This window comes from Puntigrus tetrazona, chromosome 11 (genome assembly GCF_018831695.1).
Source record: "Puntigrus tetrazona isolate hp1 chromosome 11, ASM1883169v1, whole genome shotgun sequence".
NCBI lineage: Eukaryota > Metazoa > Chordata > Actinopteri > Cypriniformes > Cyprinidae > Puntigrus > Puntigrus tetrazona.
This window is the reverse complement of record NC_056709.1, coordinates 14416047-14440795: the sequence shown is the minus strand read 5'-3', so window position 1 is coordinate 14440795 and position 24749 is coordinate 14416047. Positions and strand designations below refer to the sequence as shown.

The 24749-nt window shown below is 36.9% G+C and overlaps 1 protein-coding gene across 1 annotated transcript; it reads right to left on the bottom strand.

Moving 5' to 3' along the window:
• Positions 1–985: 985 nt before the first annotated feature.
• LOC122353764 lies at positions 986–23413 on the bottom strand. Its single transcript, XM_043251644.1, is given in 28 exon segments — positions 986–1447; positions 1842–1927; positions 2476–2726; positions 2944–3052; positions 4275–4436; positions 6301–7040; positions 7287–7441; positions 9706–9821; positions 9914–10096; positions 11505–11799; positions 11801–11907; positions 12523–12709; positions 12711–13012; positions 14362–14709; positions 14938–15075; positions 16047–16112; positions 16114–16773; positions 17213–17440; positions 18401–18528; positions 18604–18640; positions 18780–18905; positions 19657–19821; positions 19910–20124; positions 20229–20251; positions 21018–21196; positions 21198–21323; positions 21765–21843; positions 23367–23413. Coding segments are annotated over 28 exon segments (5631 nt in total). The 3' UTR covers positions 986–1074.
• Positions 23414–24749: the final 1336 nt, after the last annotated feature.

The following is a 24749-nucleotide window of genomic DNA, read 5'->3' as shown; positions in this document are numbered from 1 at the left end:
GGTTTTTCCAGCTAGTAGATGACATTGTTAGAACTTTGGTTAATGTTCTGGCAAGGTTCTCTTAAAGTTATGGGGGTTTTTTTTTTTTAAATGAATTTTGTCTGCAAGAACCGGAAGTTGTGACTGATTTGATTCAGTGAATGAGACTCACTGTTGTTATATGGCTTGTCAGTGCAACGTTTTAAAGTACACCAAAGACCGTAGATATACAGAAATGAATCAGAGACTCACGCTTATGACTGCACATGCACTTTGACAGGTCTGGATGTGTATTTTTTTTGTTTTGTTTGTTTGTTTTTTAATGATATTTGAGCATAAGAAAAACTACATTTATATGGCAGTCAGATTTTGTTGCTGATTTGAAATGTAATTTCTGCAAGCAGTATTTTAGATTTCGGTATTCATTCAGATAGGACTTAGTTTTAGATGCCCAAAATTGCTGTCTGGAGGCGTCGCAAATATGGCCGCTGAGTGAACAAACAAGGGACTTTGGGTGCACTCAGTAATATTTATCCTGCACTGACCAATGTGGTACTTATAATGACATTATTTCTTTTTATGTTAATAGCTGACATTATCAAATAACATTCACAAATCACACCTGGACCCAAGACCTGCAATAAACGAAGAAATCTGACCAGGTTTGAAAGCGTACATGTACAAATGTACAGAAGCCGCAAAATATCACTTCTTATTGTTGTCTTTTGATTGCGGTGTGAAAAATGACAAGCCATGTTTTTGACAGGCTTCGTGAGCTTCACCCACACAGCCCTGTAAGGTGTTGAGGTAGGAGGAAGATGATCCAGAGGCTGTTACGAAAACAAGTGTCAAAGTCTTGAAATTAACTCTACATACTGTACAATCTTGGTTTGAGCAAACATGTTTTTATTTTTATTAATATTGTTAATTTCTCATGGCTTGTTTTATTTTTCTGGTTCATTTCGCATATACTGAAGTACTGTAATGCCACAAAAATGTATGATAATCAATATTTCCAAGTTTTCTCTAAGGAAAGATAAACCTGCAAGATATATATTTTGTAACTATGAGCAGATGTGTTCCTCAAAGTGTTCATTATAGGAGAGTGCTAGTTAACCTAACACGCCTCATAGCGCAGGGCATTGGATCTAACCTTGTTGCAAGTGGAACATGGATGATAATATTGTCATCGGACAGATCCTGACCTCCATCTGCAGTGTATTTTTCTACATACAGGGGGCAGTAGTACAGAAGCTGGGATGAGGAATTACAGTGTGAGCCTTCAGAGGAACTGATCCTATTCTCTTCAGCACAAACCCAGAGGGGTGGAAAAAGAGAAGGTTTCAGGGACTCATTGTTATTAATAACTCTAGACCCTGGATCCCACAGAGCACCCTTGAAGCTCCAGTCCAGACAGACAAACACCACGTATGGGTGGAGAAGTGGCTGATCCTGTATCATGAAGTACCTGAGTAACAAAATGAGAAACACATAGGGAGAATCATGCATTTTGTTTTACAGTGAAACCTATATAATGGATAAACTATTTCATAGTTTCAAATACTGAAACCTTTTCAAAAGCTTCAAAGTCATTATCTGATTGGTTAAATTCTACAGAATGTCTGCGAGATGCGTGTTTGTCGCATTCTGAAAAAGAATTCCACCTGGAAGCAAAATATTGGAAAACTAAACCCAGTGTTAGAAGAACGTCACCATGCACCACTGCAACAATAATCACTAATCAGCATCAACGAAATGCTGTATTTTTAAAAGTATGTGAAGTATATAGCATAAACTCCACTGTCTACTGTTGCAGTAAACGTGCATGAAATTTTTGAATAAATGATTTATTGGTTGCATACTGGCCTATTATTGTTGGGATATCGACATTTTCATGCCCCTGAAGATGGCGCAGAAGACCCTCTGGACTGTCCTTGGCCAATGAAAGCTGCAATAAAGTCCAGAACATGTGCCGTCAGTCTAAATGTCTAGCTATATGTAGTGTCGTGTAGCCTGACCTTCAGACCGAAGGTCTCGAATCCATGGTAGTGTTCAATGGTCAAACCCCTCCCATGAGGCCATTTGACTGACATGCCAAACAACCAATCACAGTGTGTTTTATTCAGACGTATTTTAAAAAATTCTATGTCGCAAACTTTAACTACTTACATACTTTTGAAAAACCAGTGTTTGAATGATAAAATATATCTCTCGGAAATCCTGCGTAATTCAACCAATCCAAAAATGGCTTCGAAACTCCTGAAGTGATTCCACTTTTGTGTGCCATATGCATCACACTTTTAGCCAGTGTTCAGTAAGCAAGACTAGGCTACTAATCTGAAGTATTAAATGAGTTTATTCTAGGAGTTGCTAGATTCAGTTGCAGTTCAACCACCTTTTACCCAGTTAATTTATGTGACGTTTACAGTTGGATAAGGATAAATAATATTTATCTGGTGTATCTGTCCAGTTAGTTTTTGAAAAACTGAGATTTACCTTAAAATTCAATCCATAAAGACTGATATCCTTGTGGTGGATGTGGGCCGCATGTCTGATCAGTGCTGCCAGAAAGCCTCTGGGACTGAGAAAGGCAGTTAGTCGATAAACACGAGGTGTAATACTGGATGACTCCTCCCACAGGTATGACCTGAGCTGGTCTGCTTGAGTCTCCAGACGTGAGAGAGCTGATGATGTTAGATACGCAGCAGTGGAGCTTGTCATGTTATATTTAACTGCCTGAAAACTGTCTAAAAGGAGAGAAGACACCAGTGTATCCAGACGCTCCCGCTCTGCCTGGAAGAAACAAAGCAACAGACCAAGAGGAGCAGATTCCATTCCCATGCCATTGTTCATTTTCCTCAACTTGTCTTGTAAAGTTGGCAGCCTTTCCCGAGCCGTCCTATAGTCTGGACGTTCATGAGCTTGCAGTAAAGGACTGGTGTCTCCTCTGACATTAGCAAATACATTCTGTGATTGATGCAGAAGAGAGTCTATGACTTTTTAGCTTCACCAGTTCACTTGCCATACCTGGACTAAAGCCCAGAATGGATGGGTCTGTACTGCTAGCAATGCGCTAAATATGACATCTCAAGTCTTTCAACTGGCCCTTGAAAAAAAATGCTTAATGCAAAAAAGTGTGGGACAGTTAAGGTAAGTATTTAAGTATAAAAAAAATGCTTAAATTAAAAAAAGCTAATTTCCACTCAACAAAATAGTTTAGAGCTTGCCATAATGAGATTTGAGAAATGTTGTCTTAAGTAGCTGAAATATAATAAGTTGATTTTGTTTATATTTTGTGCTTATATTTCGGTTAGCATTTTTTTTTATTTTGAGTAGTTTTAGTTAACTCAAGATTTGGTTAAGCAAGGGCTTTTTAAGACTGCATTCATTTACATAATTTTTTCCGTGTCTAGGGATAATAAACTTTAGCTACCATATATATGCAGGTTTCTAAAATCATGTGAATGCTGGTTCTTAAACAATAATAAGCCAGAATGTTTCAGAGCTTTTGCACCGATGTTTCAGAGCTTTTGCACCGATGTCCTGTTTTTGACTGACGACCACAAATCATCCCTCAAATGATAGATTATACACATCAGATAGCGTCTGTATGCTGCATTAAAAGAAACACAAGCTTTTTTTGTAATATTTGTAGTATTATCATCAATAATAATTCTTATTATTACTATTCTATTTCTAATGAATAGAAGCAGCATTTATTTTTAGAGTAAATGTTTTGTAACATGTTTACTGTCACTTTTGATCAATTTAAAATATCCTTGCTTAATAATAGTATTGATTTCCTAAAACAAAACAAAAAAACATATGTATTCTATTACAGTAACTTCTCTCAGTCTGAATCCGAAGCGATGTCTCTAAAATTAATCAGTTTTTTGTTTTAACATATTAGGATATAGCATTCAATAACTTCGTTAGCTATTAAAAATATCTTAAAAAGGCTGCATTGCTTACAACAACAGTGCTTAAAAAGATATTTGTCTATTAGAGAACTATCGTGGAAAGACATTTTTTGAATCATGAATCATTTAAAACCTGTCTAAACGCACAAAACATGCATTAGGGAAATAAATATGGCTCACGTTGACTGTATTCATTATACCGTAATGCAGACATTTCACTCATGGTGTGTAATGAGAGAGCGTCGCCTAACCTGGGACAGAGTGAGGTCTGTCACCTTTGGTTATGAGGCACAGTCTAAACTGGGCATGCACGAATCTTTCTGTACTTCCAGATTTTAGAAGCTGGCCATCTGTCTCCAAATCTGTCAAACACACAGGAGGTTTAGAATGAGATAATGAAGTCTTGTAGGTGTAGCTTGCATCGTTGATAAAGTCACCCTTTGCAGTGCTGTACACTACTTGTGTTAACTTGTTCACAATTCTGTCATCCCATCAGTCCAGCAGATGACGGTTGTTCAGGACTAACCAGTGGCCTGTCTAACGCTGAGAGAACAGCATCTTGATGGCAACCAGACCCGAAAGAAATAACATTCAGCTTCACCTGTTGACAATAATGACAGGTTGCTACATAATTTAAAAAGAATTATGAAATTATTATTTTATGATGAAAGTAATGATCACCCATTTATGGCATTTTATGACCATGCTTTTTTTTTTTTAAACCTGTATCCTACTTTGTATGGTAGAGAGAGAGAAAGGTCAGGGAATGATGTGGAGAGGAGGGGAAATGTCACAAGTTGTATCGACACACATGCGTGTTAACCACTAGGCCAAAGCTCTGACTTTTAGAATTAGATTAGATTTACTTCCACATGACCAGGCCAGTTAAATATGTATCCACGACATGCATAGACCAGTGCCATGACCTTATTACAATAACATCCCCCTGAAGCAACCTGGGAGTAAATATCTTGCTCAAGGGCACAATGATGGCTCCTCAAAGGAACAGAAACTGCAACCTTCTGGTTTCCAGTCATGAGCCAAAAGCACTAAATCAGGAAGGGAACCATTACTAAAATCATTTTATATGGTTATATATGCAGTTTGTGCACTTGCTCTGTGCATACGCTAATATTCACATTAAAAATTAAGTACTTAACAAGCTTAACGATATCAGTTGCATGATTTAAAAAAAAAAAGTTTCAATTTATCTAAAATTTGAATCAGTTTTATATTTACATTTTCATTTTGCTTCAGGTTTTAGTACTGTTGTTTTTTCTTGTTTTAAATAAGCAGTCTTTTTAATATTTAATTTTATTTCAGTAAACGTATATTTCAAGTAATACATGTTTTTGGTTTTAATTTAATTCTAGTTTCTTTAGTTTTGTTTCTGTTTAATTTTAGTTAACAACCCTGGTTAGACCATCTAGGACAAGGGCACCATATCACATTTAACTTATAGGCCTGTTAAATTAGTAAAAAGTTAGTAACTTTATTTTCAAGTTTATCTGATATAAATGTCTCTATGAGCTGATATGTGTCACGTCTTTGGACTTCGTGTTATTGTTTTTGTCGTTTGCCATGTGTTCCGTTGAACCCACTTTAGTTAATTGTCTTTATTGTCTTCAGCTGTGTGTAGTTTAGTGATTTACCTGGTGTATTTAAGTCCTGTGGTTTCAGTTCTGTTTGTCCGATCTCGTCTTTATGTGCGTGTGATTTTGTCCGATCTGCCTGCCTGTATTTATATTGTTTATTTCATCTCTGAGTAGATTAAAGCGATTTAATTACCCTTATGCTAGTTGTGTGCTCTCCTGCTAACCACACCCGTGAAAATATGCAATGGGAAAAGAGATTTTATATATATATATATATATATATATATATATATATATATATATATATATATATAAAAACTAACCTAATAAAATATTTGTCAATGTTAGTTTTAGCACTTGGTTGTTTACCAAAACAAATTTCTAATTTTCATTTTTAAGTTTTAAGTTTTCCTTAAATATTCAGAATTCATTTAATTTTATCTTTAATCGATGACAACAGTATTTAGCCATCACAAACCACACCGCTTTGACAATAATTTACCATTTTACATTTTCTGCTTTCATTTTCGTTTGAGTGTATTTTATGTTTCATCCATTTATCAGTTTCTTATATTTCTTTTTTATATTTCAATTCAGCTTAGTTTTTATTTCAGTTTTAGTCATTTTAGTACGTTATAACTCCTTTTATTTTAGCTAGTTGCCAAAGCAAGATTTTTAAAAAAGGTTTCAGATATAAATAAGAACCGTTGCTGTTCCAGTAACTTACCCCTTTGCTGTCTGTACTGCATTGTGCAACTTGTTTAATCAAGTGGAGAGGGGTAACGCTTACTGGAGTTTCTTCATACAACAACAGGGCCTTGATTTTTGGACAAAAGGTTGGAGATCAGTTCTGCGGAGCTCATTAGAGGGTCTCCGGGATATGAATTCTGCAAATATCCCTGTGCACAGGATGTAAGATCCTCTTCCACCGCTGCTAGCCAATAAGGACACAGCGTCTTCCAGAGAATAGCCCGCTGCATTGTGGACAAATGAGAGTGAGATTGACATGGGACAGGTCCAATCACTGTGGATGAAGGAAAGTGCAGATATTCCTGCCATAGCTTGGATGAATTCACCAGAGATGATACAAGGCCCCGGAAGGGTTCAATCTTCTCTAATAGATAAATATCATCTCGAGAGTGAATTTGAATCCAACTTGGCAGCTCGGGGACAGAATGTGTGGACGGTGATAAAAAATGCTCTGAAGACATCAAGTTCTTCAATCCTCTGTGGAAAGTAGCTTGTTCTACCTCAGGGCATCCCTCATTGTGCACAATAACGGCAACAGATACCAATAATCTGAATAAAGCAGTATGGCTCTTGAACAAGCGAGGTATATACTGAGAAGAGACGTGAGACACAATCCTGTAGGTAATCTCAAATACAAAAGCTGTAGGCTACATCTCTCCGTGAAAGCTGACGTCCGGACTCTGTGTGGCTAAAGCTGACCGTAAAGTGAGCAGGAAACCATGAAGAGTGAAAAGATAACGTGGCGAAAGGCGGGCCATGTTCTGCAGAGCGACGTAAAGGGCTTTGGTGAGCTCTGCTATTCGATAAAAATCAGCCATCAGGACATTGTACTCTATTTCTGTCTATGTATGTACGACATGCTCCATCAATGAAACCTGCAATCATAATAAAAACGGACATTAGGTCATGTGCTGTCAGGAAAACTTAGCTTTCCAAAAATATCTAAACTTCTTCACCAGCCAACCTCGTTTTGAAAAAGTTTATACTGAACGTCTGTTTTTTTTTGTCTGAATTTGGCAATGTAGAGTTCACAGAGCTGAACACTCAGTCTGCATCAGTTCTGTCAAAAAAAGGTCCTGAACTTCAGATGCGCTTGGAGAAAGATCAAACATTTGAACCTCCTCCATGAGTGAAGTGTGAGGTTTTAGCAGAAAATGTGGGGGGAAAAAACCAACAAAATAAGGCAACATCTTCAAACTATTCAATATAGCGTCAATGTGTGAAAATGTGTGGGGAAAGAAAGTTATGATATTCATTAAGATACATGATGAATACATTTTTATTAGATTAATTAAAATGTACTCTATTGACAATCTTTACAACAAAGAAGTTTTTTTGTTTTTCTAAAAAGGCATTTTTGAACTATTTTATTGTGAAAAGCACTATATAAAAAAAATCTGAATTGAACTAAATGTGTTTTTCTTCAGGTTTACACAATTAGAAAAAAAACTTTAAGTATATATGTAAATATTCTCTTTAAAAAAGAACATTATTTTAATATATAGTGTAATAGAATATAAAACATGTCTTTTAATATAGATGAGGTGCATGGAAATATAGAGATGTCTTTTTTTAGGAAGGGGGTCTCATAATAATCAGCATATTTGGGGGTCTTGGTTGGAAACCTTTTTGTAAACCCCTGTTTCAAAGCCTCCAAAAAGGATTATACTATGAGTATCCTGCAGAATCAATGCATAAGACATCTTTTGATCTCTCACCACGTATCAGCTTTTAGACAGGAAGGAAAGTACTTATAATGAGGCGAAAGTCCGGATGAGCAGGATTAACCAGGCGGCTCTGACCAGGGGAACTTGATGGTGTAACAAATGTCTCAAGGATTTGTAGGTTTGATGTTGCCCGTTCAATATGCATCACCAATACTTGTAGACCTGAGGTGGATGAAAGCAAGGTGAGCTTAAACCATTCACAGTGTATATTTGAAAATGAAACTGAAGATCAAAGCAAGACTTTGCAGATGGCTGACCTTCTTTCGCTCCATGATTTAGTTTATCAAGTAACTGTAGATCATCAGTGGTAACTTTAAGTCCATATTTATCCTCCTCATGGGCTTTTCCTTCACACTTTGTAACTTGACCTAAAAACTAAATTGACCATAACAAAAAGGTTTTTTTAAGCACTCAAAAAATATGTGCACATATTATTAGTTATATTTAGAACCATATCATCCTGATCCATTTTATGCTAAAATGGTTACTTGTCTTAGAGTCAAAGTTTTTTTTATTCCCAATTTAATAGTCTTTCTTTAGCTCACCCATCCAACTACACAAACTCTCAACAGGTATTATTCTTTTTAAAATGTCTATAAACTGGAACTGTTGAATTATAACTGGTTCTCTTTTCAGTGTTTTTTTTTTTTCAATACAGGTCATGTAAGTGTGATCAGCTGCATTTTAGGATGCCTCTCTTTGCCACAAAGCAAGCAATTGATAGAGATATTGAATGGATTTTTTCAATTATTTGAGTTTATGCCCAGTCACTATTGTTACACTCTTAAAAATAAAGGTTCCGGGTTATTGCAGTGATTCCATATAAGAGAATCTTTTGTAGTGTAAAGAATATTTAAAAAATCTAAAGAACAATTTGCAAAAGGTTCCATGGATGTTAAAAGTTTTTCAAGGAGCCTTAAATACCAATAAGCAATCTTAATGTTTTGTATACAAGCCAAAGAAACCTATTCTATTAGTGTTTGGATTAATCTAGTTTTTTTTATATACAAAATATGCAAAATACTGACCAGGAGGAAACAATGTCTGAGTTCTGGGTTCCTCCTCTTTATGATGACCTGCCAGTAGAGTGCAGCGCTGACACCAAGCATATCTGTGCTCCCAGATCAGCGTAATCTCCATGGACTTGATTCAGATCCAGCCCAAGTATTCGATTTTAAGGCAAGTTGAAATGTCTTACCGACAGGAATGGCTGCACAGCGGTCGCTAATGGAGCATCATTGAAAATTGTTACACGTGGTTTCGTGTTCATTTCACCAGTCAGAAAAAGTTTGTGCCACTTTTGGAGCAGCTCCTGTCAAACATCAGGCCCAAATGGACCCAAGTATGTAACAGCAGCTGCTAAAAGCAGGGCATCACCTGGAATGCTGCCAACTTTTCTTCCTGTAAATACAAATAATGGGTTACACACATACATTGCTTGAATAATTTGGTTACCCATCAAGAATTTTAGCTACCTTTCCTGCTAACATCCAGTCTTTAATGTGATGTTTAACCAGCTAGAGAGCAGCACATGACTCCCTTTCTTGAGCTTTTGAGGTATTAAGCTGTGCCTTCAGCAGCTTCATGTTTTGTCTGTTGAGCTCCAGCTTTCTCTCCAGTTCTTCTAGTCCTTTCCACTCTGACTGCTCCTGCAGTCTCACAACCCTCAGCCTCGCCTGACTCTCAGCCATGAGCTCATCTAAACTGTATTTTTTAGCATTTGTATGCTAGCACCCCGGTATACTGCTCTCACCCAGCAACACAAAGACTCTGCATCTCGCACAGTTCTTGGCTGAAATCTTTTGAATCATTTTATCGGTTAAAGTAGAGCAGTCAATAAATTCCAGATCCTGGTGGAGCATAGAGAGTAAAGCATTTTGAAAATTCAAAAAAGTTATTTTGAATTATTTGGTTCAGTAGGTTATTTATTAATTTTTTTAACCTGAAAGAAGCTGGATTGCATCAAAAGTTGTCTGCTATTCTCCCAACCAGATGGATGGTTACACAACATGCATATAAGATCCATGACCATGACAACTCCATCAGGTGGGATCCTGTAGGGCCGCATCTCATCCAAATCAGACTGGCTCAAAGCCTGCAAAGCTGCTTGGTGCAGTAGACTTTCCTGCACAAAACCAGCAACAGTGATATGAGTCTCCCATATAAGTCTCCAATGTGTGATCATACTAATCAAACCGGACCTGTTTTGAGCCCTCTTCAACTTGTTGCTGAATTCAGTTTGACTGATCCTCTAGATTGGAAAGCTATTCTTTTCCCAGTAAACTGGTGGTGGGATTGTTCCCAGATTTTCTATGCCACATCCACCAATTCATGCAACTCATCCAGACACTACAACAGATATGTGAATGCACACAATAGTGAGAAAAAAAAATGAATTGTGGATCTGAGCTATTTCCTTTTAGTGCTTTGAGTAATTTTCATCAAATTCTATTGCTGTTTTATTAACCATTGCTTATGAGACGTACCTTTATGTTTTTCTTCACATTTGGCCCTAAAGCTTAAAACTTTCTGAGTGTGCCTTGCAACTGTGTCCTTCACATGTGCTAGAACTGTTAATTACCTGGTATGTTAAAAAATTTTTTATATATATATATATATATATATATATATATATATTTATTTTTTTACACTGCACAACCGTTTTCATCACATTTCATCATGTTTCCTGAGCAGCAAATCAACATATTAGAATGATTTCTAAGAATTGTGTCACTAAACACTTAAGTAATGATGCTGAAAATTCAGCTTTACACCACAGGAATAAATTATGTTTCATATTTTTGGTGGGAATTGTGGTTTGCATATTTTTGCATTCCTGATGAAAAAACCAACTTCATAAGAGCAGTGTATAGTTAAATACATTAGTGGTATTAGAAGACCCTCACTGGTTATTCTGAACTCTACTTTGCTTAAAGAGGTGGTGGCAGAAGAAGAAGAACTGGACCATCAGCTCTACATAGGCCCCAGGGCCAAATGGTTGAAAATGAAGTAAAATTACAATCATTCATTGTTAGTTCGAGTTAGTTCACAGTGCATCATCTAATGTTAACAAACACAAACTTGTGATTTTAATAACGCATTAGTAAATGCTGAAATTAAAATTGACTACAATTAATAAATGCTGTAGAAGTATTGTTCATTCTTACACCATGTTAACTTATGTTATGTGATGTTAACTAATAACCATTATTGTAAAGTGTTATATGATGTATTAAAAAGTAATGTAAAAATGCTTTAATAATCTTCAGAAAATCCATTTTTTTCATACTAGCATAACAAGAAAGTAATTATTAATTTTTCTGTTTCTGAATTTTATAATCAGTGCATCTATAATCAGTGCACCTATTTTCAGTGACATGATCTGAAATACAAAACATCAAGTCTAAAAATCTACAAACAAACAAAATGATGAGCACAAATTAATAAACATAATTAAACACTCAACTAAAAGAAACCACATCAGTATCTCAAGTAAATATATAAATGGAAACTGATACTTTACATTTGTTTACATTAGCTTTGGCATCTTTCGTCAAATTCTTCAGTTCCTCATCTGAATAAAGTAAAGGGAGGCTTCCGTCTGCCATTATTACCAGCAGCTCATCCTTAAGGGCCTGGCTAGTGTCTTTGTGAACCAGTATAAGCAAATGTCCACCCACACCAATTCAGCTACAAACGCCTTTCATCATTTCCCACAACCTGGCTTCATTTCCTGGATGAACCTCAATTAGTCGGTATCCCAAAAGAGTAGCTGCTAGGCGTACAATGGACTTACTGTCTGTCTTTTTTGCTGTTCCTAACAAAGCCAGGAATGAGAAATGCATGGATAATGTGTACAAGTTGATGTACGTTTTGGTGATGCACATGGGCATGTAGGATTATAGTAAGTGTCATCATATTTCTCTTTATTTTCCTCTCTGTATTTAAGAGTATTCAATAATTGGTCTACTAACATATATATGTCTCTTTCTTGATATAAACAGTTTTTAAAATTATGATGCTGAAGAATGTTGTTCAATGGTTTACAAACTATGGACTGTATACCATGCTCTGGATGGAAGAAGCTGCTTCCTGTAGAAGTTGAAATAACGTTTTTGATGTGGTTTTCGATAAAATTCTGTTGTGTGGTCAACTTTTCTTGTGATGCTGGTTTGTTTTCACCAAAATGAGAAAAAAACAGTGTTTGAGATAAACATCTTGAGAATTCAGTAGCAGACTCAGAAGATGTTCCTGGTTGACTCTCTACATTTTCATCATCTTTACTACACAAGAATCCATCTTCATCACTTCCTGGGTTATACAAGCTGGAGTCGTTCTCTACTGCGTACTCTGTCTGGACTACTGTCATTCCAAGCACAGGAATTACATTGTTTTCTAATTAGGAAGGGGTTGAATCCAGATGTTGGTCTATATTATCTGTTCCTGATGGTTGATCTGGAACATCTAGGTGTAGATGTTTGGGAGTCATTTGACAAGCTAGTGCCAAAATTCTTGTCAGAAATCTCAGCTATAATTGAGATTTTAACATACTTCCTCTGAAGTTAGCCGATCTCCAAAAGTGCGCAAACACTCATGCATCCACAGGCGGGTGATATTGAGGTCATGGGCTGGATGACCAAGAACAGATGAAGAGAAACTCCCATATCGCAGACTCCTATGAAGAGACTGCTGGATATTAAGCCTTGGCCTCCAGAGGAACATCCCATGAAACACTTTGCAAAGAAAAGATGAAAATTGGACTGTGTAGGGCATCAGTAACACATTCACGCACAGCAAAATCCACCTCAAGAGTTGAGGTTAGGATGCAGTTTGTTATATCTGCAACCCTCTGTATGGGTTGTATTTCTTTCAGCCATGCTTGCAATTTTGAGGAATGGATAGAAAACAGGATTTCCGAAGTCATGCTTGGGAGAGCCAAGATGGTAAAGAGTCGAGAGAGATGTGGAGAGATCTGATTGCTGTTGACTGCATTAGGAGCACTGCAAGTGCCTAGATAATTAACGTCTCTTGATTGAAACAGCTTGAAACAAGAGCCTTCTGATATCAACACTTCGCCTCTAGAAATACACTGACGCAATGTCTCTAGAGTCAGTCATCTTTTTTCATCAACATCTGCAAAACAGAAAAAGAGACTTAAGCTATTACTTTTTTTAATATGCAAAAAAAGTGCTTAAAGGTACTGTATTTGTATATATAACTGTATATCATTTTCTAAAGCCAAAAAATAGATATTAAGGAAACATGTTGCATTTACATAGTTTTGTCTCTGAAAAATAATGCTACAACCAGTAATTCTACTGTGAAATGTGTGTTCCGGGTAGGATATGGGGCAGAATGCCTGGGCTAGCTGTCAATATTACATTCTGCACAATGCTCTGTGACAGGGGTGTCATACTCAGTTCCTGGATGGCCACAGCCCTGCAGAGTTTAGCTCCAATGCTAATTAAATGCACCTGCTCCAGCTAATTAAATCCTTCAGGCTTATTTGAAAACTACATAGTGCAAGGTTTGTTACTTGTCCTCAATCTGGCAAACCCATGCAAGGGTCGAGTCAGAGAAGGAGGAAGCAGGAGAAACGGCTCTCTCCAATATTTTAAATTTGGACTGCAGTACCCAATTCAACAGCTAGTTGTGGATATTACATACACTGTAAAAACACTGCTGCCTAAATTGTCTTTGTTTAATCAACCAAAATATTCTAGTTGTCACCTCTTTTAAAGACTCACCAAATGATGCTTCAAGAAGGTCATCAATGAACAACATATAGTTTGGCTGCTTTAAGACCTCCATGCTCCTCAATTGAGTCTTCTGGTATTGAACTCTCTTGAGTACCTTGCACAGTTCAGAAGGGTGAAGGCCTAGACTTGCTGATGTGGTCTTGCATTTGACATTACAGACTCTAGAAAAGATTTGTCATTTACTCACCCTTGAGTAGTTCCAAATCTGTATGGATTACTTTGTCTATATATCCTTGTGTTTGGCAAAACAAAGAAATTCATTTGGAACTACTCGAGAAAATGACAGAATTAAAATTTTTGGGTGAACTATTCTTTTAATATGCACATGAGATAAAAGGCAAACCTGAGGCACAGATGAGAAGAAGAGCTGTTACTCTTACGCGAGTTGTAGTTGATATCTCTCATTTCCTCACTGAATTCAAAGAAATGCTCAAATACTGTGCCTTCTAGTGGAGTCTCCACTTTACAACAACTCATATACAGGGCCTCCCGTACAAAAAAAAAAAAGTAAAAACAGGTCTATTTTTCACATACATCATAGCAACATCTAGGATTAACTATATTCACTTATGAATTACATATATACTTAGGATGCAAATGTCCTCCAAACATAAGCTACAATAAAAAAGACTTGCTTGTAACTCCCATTAAGAAAAGGAAGCAGTGGAATCAGGTCTTCAGAAAGGTGACTCCACATTTCCAGAATATTCTGGTCTACATTATGCTCAGTCGACAGCACATTCATTTCCCTCTTCCACACAGATCTCCACAGGTTCTCTCCAGAAACATATACCAGATTGCAGTGTGTCACTACAGAGGGGGTTAAATAACCAAGGTTTGTGAGTTCAGCTAGTATTTTCAGTCTTCATGGCTGAATTTTCTCCCCCGATGAAAGGCAGAGATGAGGATGTTCAAGACCGCAAAGAGAAGTCAAAGAGTCCAACCAACCAGGCCTTTCAACTGGATCTCCATACAGAACAATCCATCATTGTTGTTCTTTTTGCAGTTTCCTTTAGCAAAGTTCATTCCTCTTAGAATGAACTATGGACAGTGGCTGTTCTGATTGTTTTAATGCTTTGGTGAAAGCTCCATCAATCCAAGCGTTGTTCTGACCAAAATATCCACCAAAAAACTGTTCTTGGGACAAGGTATTAGGAAATATAACTTCTGTGCTCACAGAGGACCAACATTGGTTAGGGTCAACCACCTGAGTCCTGGACAGTTTCTGAACTGCACTTGCAAGGGTTCGATACAAAGTTGTTTTTCCGCTACCTGCTGGTCCAACAAGCACAACAGTATTGGAGAGCTTCAAAGCTTGGTGCAAGATCAACACGTTGTGAGGTATCTGCATGTGTAACAGGGTTAAAAATAACATTTAATTTAAAGTATAAAGTATTAAATACTGTGAATTTCATAAAATAAGAGTTTTTGCTATACATATTTATTGGTGTTTGAAGGCTCCCCTCTTGTGGCTGTTATGGTACTGCAGATGCAGTATTTTGTCCCTTTTGTGTGCCTCCGTACCTCCGCAGATTTGAGTGTCACTGCTGCGGGTATGTATGATTTTTTTTTTTTTACACTCCAAGCTAATAACATATTAATTGTTGAAATAACATGTTTTATGTCAGTGTTTTTGACACATTCGATTGAAGTGATGTATTGCAACATAAGTATTATATTTTTAACACTTTAACATAGCTGTTAAGATTGTTATAAACCTGTCAAATTTTCTCGAGCTTCATACAAGCTCATTTCACGTGGTCGTTGTGTCGGACTTGACTTTGGAACATCTGACAATTAATTTTATTAGTGGTTGAGTGTGTAATTAGTTTCATGAAGTCTGCAGTAGGAATTATTTGTCATCAGCCAAACTGGTTTACCTCCTCTTCCTTTAAAAAAGTATGTTGTTCTTCAACCGCTACACATGTTTACATAAGGTCCCTGTTGCGCCATATCATCTATCACTAGATTTCTAAGAATTGTTTGTTCCCATTCATCAATGAACAGTTGTGGACTTGAAAATTACCTCGCTTTTAGAAAGATTTCCTCACATAATCTACAAAACTGTGATGCTCTCTTTGGATCCAATACAGTATACTGCATGACTGACAGAAGTCCTTTAGTTGCTGCTTGCTCTTCCAAGCCTGCAGTCACATTAGGATTGATAAACTTTAAATGTGATGAATAACATTCTTTGACCTTCACTGGGATTGTTTCAAATCTTGTACAAGCAGATCCTGTATCACTCTGACAAGAAAATGTACCTTTTCGAGAAAGATGGAAATGTGCTCTAGAGATCGCATTTCTGTAAAAGACAAGCCATGAGGTTTGATGACCACTGACAAATTCAGGAAGGCAATATGAATCCTTTAGCAAGGCTAAATAGCGAGACTAGACGGCGACTAATGGTTGCTGCTTCAGAGAATCCAAATGACATCAACATCACTTCGGCAATGATTCTGTAGTGTGGATGCATGAATGATATAGGTCTCATTGCAATTCTAAGAATTTCTGGCATCTCAGTTGAGTAGCCGTTAGCTGAGATTGTGATGCATCCATAGCTAAGCTTTGCCTGAATATTTTTCCCAGCAATGTGACATTCTACCTCATTCACTGTCTTGTCCAATGCAGGTGCTTGTCTTTGAAATGCTGATAAATGTTGATGAATTTCTGTCAAATGTTGTCCCAACTCAGACAATGTCCCTTGTTCCAACAAATCAACTGAATCAAGCACAAGCCAAGCCCCAGTTTGAAGAGCACCTCAAATCATTTGGGAAATGACTGAACAACCAGTGCTTGAACAACACTTCAAAATAACCACTTGTCGTCCCAGTGCATAACCCAACTGCACAGCGGTATGCTGCTTGCCTGACATGTGGAGTCCACTAATGAAAGCACACTTGAAGCTTGATAAGACAAGAATTGCACCCATGTAAGCTTGTTCAGCTGAAGGAGTAGTTACCATCGTCCAGTTATCAGGTCTAATGTATTCATAGCCATATGGAAATTGTGTGCACAGAATATCAATATAGACAGTCTGATTCTGTTGAGAAGGAAGGAGGTCCATTATCAATTGGGATAAGGCAATATTTCATAAGCTTATGCCATTCAAAAGAGGACTGCAAGTCTGCTTTTACTTCAGCAAGCCCATCTGTTTGGCCAGAGTGTTTCATGGTAAGCATAACCAAGGCACACAGAGCTGTCAAGATTTGGGATGGTTCTTTATTTGAGTGTTCTTTTAAAAGCTAGCACAAATAATGGCGTTACAGATGAAGGGAACATGTTCGCCAAATTCTCCATATACACTGCGTATGCTCATTTGCTTATTACTCAGAGCCGTTAATAATCATATGCACAACAAACATCACCTTCAACTTGAACATCAAGCTGCTTCACTCCCTTGAAGCATTTCTGCACCAGTGGTAATAGGGAGGAAGGTGCTGGGAGTTGTAAAGAGAGAAGTTGCATCACTTCTCCATCACTGAGAAAGTAGGGAGTTGTGGGGACTCAAAGACATGAAGTAAGTGATTAGAAATCTCCACCATTGCTGTAAGTCCATTCATAAAGACAGCACGTAGACTCTGTCCTTGTAAAATATCACTGCCCTCTGTTGTTGTACCCAGTCGAACAAAACTGAATAGATGTGGATCATTAACAGTGATCTGAACGATATCACGAAACATCTTATCCACTGGGTTGAACTTTTCTTCCTACAATAGAAAAATTGATTAGTCAGAGAAAACTGCTTCACTTAAAATGCAGTTAAGAAACAAGGCATTCCATCAAAAACATACCAACTCAGACTTTTGAGTGTGTACACTGAATGTTCTGCTTAGATATCCATTTTTGCTGATATTGCTCAAATATATAAAGCAATTCATCTGTAAATAAAGGAAAAAGAAAATAAGACATCTGTATTTCTTAACACCTTCTGCTTTCCAAAATAAATTCGTTGACACCTATGTTGAATATACCTAGCTCTTGTAAACGCAGCAGCCAGTGTTCAACCTCTTGCTGAAACTCAGCAACATGAGGAGAACGCAGCATATCAGAAAGGGTCAGAACACTTAATCTGATGTATGTTCCATGTCTGCCTCAGCTTAGGCATCTAGATAGATCTGAAAGCCAATGCACATTCATACCCATAGTTCACAATGATCCAAAAATAGTTCATGTTATGTATTCACATTTCATGTTTAACAGTATAAACAAATAAAAACCTTGTTGATTTCATTTTGATGCTTCTGTAGCTCTTTGGACATAAGATCAGCCAGCGTTAATTTCCATTCGGAGTCATACAGCAGGCCAATTCCTACAGGGAAAATTATAATCATGGTATATATGATAGTAGAGGCTCCAAAACTAACCTGACACTTATGTATGTTTCAGTAATATAATTTATTGTACCCTTTAAGATGCTTCTCCAGTGCTTGTGCTTCAGTGTGGGGCTACTCAACTTACTTAAGTAGCTGGTTGAATCCATGCAAAGTCTGTAGGGTTTTATGCAGCAATGTATCATGGGAGGGTATAACATTAGCAAATGCTTCTGCCTGTTGTGCCCATTTGTTAACCTTGTCTTGGGCTTTAGCCACCACAAACTGCAAGATATGATTGCAAAAGTACTGTGAAGTTAAATATATGCAAAATCCAAAAACTCAACAATTACATACCTTCTTGAATGTTAGTAGCTTCCACTTTTGGATTTGTGAGGACAACACACTCATCAGCTCCCAGAGTCCTTTCCTTGCTTCCAAATTATGCTGTGCTGTAGTCACAAAAGTGAGATCCAGTAGTTGACCTGAAAGAATATTAAATCACTGACATTAAAACCATTGTAAGGGAGGTGCTTAGGATCATGGGCATGATGTCTTACCTCTCAGAATTCCATTGGCTCTGCTCTGATTGTTCAGCTGCTTAGAAATCATATAGAATCCACTGCACAATGCTGTCAGCTCGACAAACATTTGTCAACTACCTGCAAAAATAATTGTCTGTTAGACTGAATTTGAAATAAAAAAACTAAATCATTGACCGCATTTTCACATGCACCTGCTTCATTGAAAGAATGCTGTTTGAATTCATGTGCATATAATTTCTTCTCATAGTCTCCTGTAAAGAATGGAGGTCTTCCAGCCTCTTCTGCATATCACCTGACATTCTCTCACTGTGCTTTACCTGCATATAATCATGCTGATTAATTACTATGTAGTTCACTATAACCGACTATGTCTGAAAACACTGTGAACTTGGTGGAAGTCATTTGGCTCAGGCTTCATGACTTCGACAGCTCTTTTCAGCTCAGAAATTAGGTTTTCAGAGCATGTCTGCAAATCTTCACAGAGTAGCTTTAGCACATCCTTGTCAATGGTGCCTAAAACGGAGCCTTAACACAAAGAATTTTACATTTATACTACTGCTTGACATACAGACACAATCACTGTGTTTCTCAACATGTTGTGATGTTTGTATTAAATATATTTTTAAAATCCCAACAATGAATGAAAACATGGCAAACAGACCTCTGAAAAAGTGGTCATTAGCACATTGAACACATATAGAGATCATTTAAATTGAATGGAATTCATGTTATTAGTTTCTATTATTGACTAAAATATAAGCAAGTATATAATCATAATAAAATGCTTTATGTAACTGCTTTAACTACATTATTCATTTCAAGCATCCATTTTCTCATGAATTAACAGAAACGGGAAGGATACAGATCAAAAATTTCAAATATACTACAGTTTGCAAATGATTGACTTTTAAAGGCATACAGTTGATGTGCCTGTGAAGCTGCAGAACATTACATTTTGTCTCTATTTTAATACATTTTAAATAATTAAAAAAACCACACCTATATCCTTTTGGATGTTGGAGATCTTTACAGCGATCAGCTTATTTGATGTCATGGCAAGCTATGAGCTCTGTCCATCCAAGAATGAAGTTTCTTGATCAGCTCCTCATATTTCAAGGGGAAAGATCCACACAAAGTCTCTAGAGAGGCTGAACTCCACTGACTGGTGAACAAATGAGCATCTGCCAACCAAGAGTGTCTCTCACACAATTGGTGTACCTCTGCAATGGCAATCTACATAAAAGACACATTTGTACTGCTCTAGGCATGGTGCTTATTTGAATCTGATGCGCACAAAACAAAACAAAAATATTCAGAATACCTGTATAATCTTGTCTTGCTCATTCTGAATCTCTCGTGTTCCGACATGAACTTTCAAGTTCCACTCCGGCAGTCTCTGGGGCATAAATTGACAATGGCATTGCACTCTTTGTCCCTGAACTCTGAGGGAGTTCATTTTGACTGGCAATAGGGTTTCGACTGACACATTACTCTCCTTTTGTGAGGAAACACTGCCAGGACCTGTTACTTCACAGTCTTTGGTTGTACATTTTGAAAAAAATGTTATGTTACGTGTTGTGTTTGCTTAATATTGAAAAGAACGTTACTTTTGATTTAATGGTACATGCTCTGCTGGGTACCTGCAAAGATGTATTTAGCACAACTGTCGGACAAAAGGTCTTTAGGGTCACAAGACAAACTGCAGTCAAACACCTGTAGATCATATTCACAGATTGGCATAAGCTCGTGTTAAAGAATTATTTGAATGTGCATTTGTAGTGTACTGTACTTCAAATCTAAAAAGTATGTTTTGTAAAAATTGTACTTGTTGACAATATACTATACTATGTATATTTTTTCTGCTATGATAATCAAGCAGTTGCTGGTTCCCACTGACTTCTGTAGTAAAAAAATATTATGGAAGTCAATGGCTACCAGCAACTGTTACCAACATTTGTCAACATCTTTTGCGTTCAACACAAGAAAGAAATTCTAAAAAATATTAGTACACGATGTACACAATGTAATTGAAATTCTGACTATTAGTTTACCTCAAATTCCTACCTTAAGCAATTTACCCATATCTCAAAGTCGCATTTATGAAATTACATATAAAAATGTACTGAATGTACATCTATTTAAGTGCATCAAAGACTTGCTTTGCAAGGTTCTTTTTTACACATGAATACTTTTCAATACACACACAAATGCAGTCAAAAGAGTAATTATTTTCAGCAGCAGATTTGTACTAATAAAAATGATTTTCACTACTGACACAAAGGTTACAGAAGGAATAATAAGAATGGTATGAAAAACCTGAATGATTGCAATACTTTTCCTACCCGCAGGACAGAATCTGCTACTGATGATAATGCTCCAAGTAAAATCTCTTGAAACAACTGCAGTGTAGGAAAAAACGGTAAGCTGACCTGCTCCAAGGATAACCTCTGTCTGGAAAAAGACCACCCTGCTGATCCCGTTCTCTCTGTCCCTCAATTTTAAAACCATTGTTTAGGAAAGCAGTGATCTCCCCCTTTGAGATGGTGACAAGGTTTTGAACAGTCATGTGTTCAGTTAGAGCAGACAGGTTTCCCAACCACTGTATGGCTTGCTCTGTCCTGACTGAGCTCTTTCTGTAGGTTTCTATGGCGGGCAAGCTGAAAATGCTGGTAGAGCTTTAAGTTCTCCAATTTCATCTGGAGGTCCTGATGGGCTTGGTACCTATCATCCGTCACCTGCAATTAGATGCGGATGATACTAACACCAGCGTATATTTATTAGCCTTAAAAAGATACTCCACCAGAAATTAATCTGAAAAATGTACAAGCTTGTCTGAATGCTTGATGAATGTCAAGAATAAGTAAAGCATCGTTACAGTAGTCTTCTGAAGTGCGTGAGGAATGTAAATCATTATTTACTGAAAATGTGTGGCAACTATTTTAATATATGGAAAAGAGCAGCTTGAACATTGTGCTAAAAACCTGTATTTGCGTCGCATGATAAAAGCCAGTTTTTTGAATGGCATGAGGGAGTAAATAAATGTAGAATTTTTAAATGTATTACCATACTAAGTATATACTAAGGAAATTTATTTTACCTTACTAAGCATGGAAGTGCGACATTTGTAGGAACCTATATAAAGAAGCTTGAGATATCAGATTTGTTTCCAGGAGTGCAGTTTGGAAATCTGAGACTGAATAAGTCCTTATTTCATCATGTGGCAGCCATCTGACTTGCTTTAGATCCTCAATTAATCTAGAGAAAATAATTTAAGAAAAAAAAGCTTCTAAAATTAGCAAAATGTGAACATTTATAGTAACGATCATCTTTAATTTCATCTAACCCTGTAAAGCCTGAGTATGAAACAATAATCAGAAAAATAATTTGTGACTTTTTTTTTGTTTTTGAATCAGGCTTATAGTTGTAGTGTATAATACAGTATAATACAATATTTGTCAAGGTTTATAATACTGATATGGCAAAAAATAATGCAAACTTCTGATAACTTGTAATGCAAATCAGTGCAATCTTTATAACGGTATAATAGACGTTTTACATAAATGCATATACGTATCATTTGTCAGTCTAGATCTTCCAATAAAATTCTTAGTAAGATAAATTTGATAATAAACATATAATTCAATGACGATTGAGAGATCAAATAAAATGTTCTTTAAAAGCATGAAGATCATATTTTACTTTTTGAACATTAAATATTAATAACAAAAAGAACTGACAAAAAGATTGAATTTAATATCTGGTGATAGTAAAGCTAAATGAGAGATCTACTATCAGTTCATAAAGGTTGGTCATTTTTGACCAGGAAAACCAAATTAGGTAAAGAAGTTGTAATACAACACAACAAAAAAAGCCTGGCACCTGTAAGGACCATCTTCAGAGGTCTTCAAATAATAAAACTCATCCTTCCCCAGATGATTTTTCAAGGCTAATGTAACCCAGGTCAGAAATGAGCTGACTAAAAAATTGAATGATAATGAATAGAATAAATATAATTCATAATTATTTTTTTTATTATATAAAAGCTGCACACGCACAATCATATCTATATTCAAAGTTGTTCTGCTGTGTTGTCGGAAACTTTAAAATAATTAAAATAATTATTAACTGAAGCAAAAAGCTTGTCCTAAGACGCGCGCTGAGTGTGACGTCAATGATATGCGACGCACTGTTGCAGGGAGAGAGCACGCGGATCCCTGATTGCGATTGAAATCATTACGGATTAAAAGCGCGAATGATCGATGATACTGAAGCAGATGATATGCGATCGTGAAACCTGTGAGATCCTATGCGGTTGATTAATTGTTGAAATCCCCTGGATCTGGCCAGGTGTTTTTCCGAGACGGAGTTAAACTGTGATCCTGAGATGGCGAGCCACCCAACTAGAGAACCCTGAGAGAGACAACTTGAAGAAAATCCTTTAGTCATCACGTGGTCAACGCCTTATCCATTATTCCAAGTGGAATTCATCCGTTCCTAGTGGTATTTCTCACAACATTACCTCAGTACTGATCAAATTTAATTTCTAATACAAAGAAAGAGAAAAGAGATCATTTCTTTGGATGTGTATTTCATATTTTCATTGAATTCAACTCAACTAAAAGACACTTTAAAGTCATTCTCCTGGTCTGTCTATTTAGTAATTTGGTTTAACTCATTCTTGCCCTCCTGTAGCGAACCTAGTACATTGACTGGGCCATTACAGTGTATCTTCCCATATTAACATCAGTGCACCAATAGCGCTAAGGGGTTACACTAACTTCTCAACCAGCTCAGTTCCGGTGAGTGGTTTGTATTTGGGTTTCATTTTTTGCATTGTTTTAGTCTTTTCATGCTCAACACTTAACACAGATAAACTAATTTACAATATTCAGAACAAACAAACAAAAAGTAGACAAATGGAATACGCCGGCAATACTCGACTTACTTGAATTGTCTGTCACACAAGACCTTTTTTGATACAAACGGAGTTCGTTTAACTAAAGACAGATCATAATGTGAATACAGAGGACGGTTAAGGAGGGAAAAAGGTGAGGGTTCACTCCTAAAGGCTGGTGTCGCAGGATGAGATTTAAGAAAGGCCAGTCTTGGCAGAGACACACAGCAGGTTCACGACTGCAATCCGACGAGCAGTAAAGCTGGTTTCTTCTCTTGCTTTGGGTGTTGGCGGATTCGGAGAAGTGATTTCCTTGAGGTTTTTTCTTGGGGCGACGACATGATTAAAGTCGTCTTAGGAGATCACCGGCTGCACTGTGAGACTTCTAACCCATCTTCTGAATAAGAAAAAAAAAAAAAATCCATGTTTTATGCTGTACTGGAAACATGATTCAAAAATGAGTTGTCAGGATATTGAGCACAAATTTAGACCAATTACTACAAACAAATCCGCATTCGCATGGCTGTTAAGGCCTACAGTACCCTTTAATTTGACTAAAACAGGTCTAAAAACCATGCAACTACGCCCAACAGTCGACAGGGGCACATTAACTTGACCTTAAAGCACACGTATAAATACATTTCACTTGTATTAGCAATGCTACGTTGTCATTTTCACGATTTATAGTTTACTGTTGCGCAACCGCACCGGAACGCCAAAAGATAGCAAAGTTTCTTGACGGGTCATACAAAAACACAACAAGCGCGATGTTGTTTCGCTAGTTGTGTAAAAAATTAACAACAAATAAATACATTAACTATTTAAATGAGCACATACAGTCAAAAAAAAAAACAATCGTCCTACCTGGAGCCAAATCTCGACGCATCCGTTTTGTCGTCATGGGAACAGTAACAAAAACATTTCATGCGACTATATGGAAAAGGTTATATATCAACCAGATTAAAAAAAACAAGCAAAAAGCCAATATCATGTCTTTGGACTCTTGTTGTCGTTTTATCTTGTACCAAGTGCTCTGTTTGCCCTATCTTCCTGTAAATTGCGTCAGTCTTCACCTGTGTCTTGTTAATTTAGTCAATTTCTTTGTGTATTTAAGTCCTGTTTGTATTCAGTTTGTCCGATCGTCGAGGTTAATACGTGTGGTTTTTGTTCTGCCTGCCAGCATATTATTGTTTTGTCCATTTTAAGAGGATTAAATGTTTATTTTACTTGTCGAGTGCTCCGTTACTCTAAGACAGCCACATTTAAA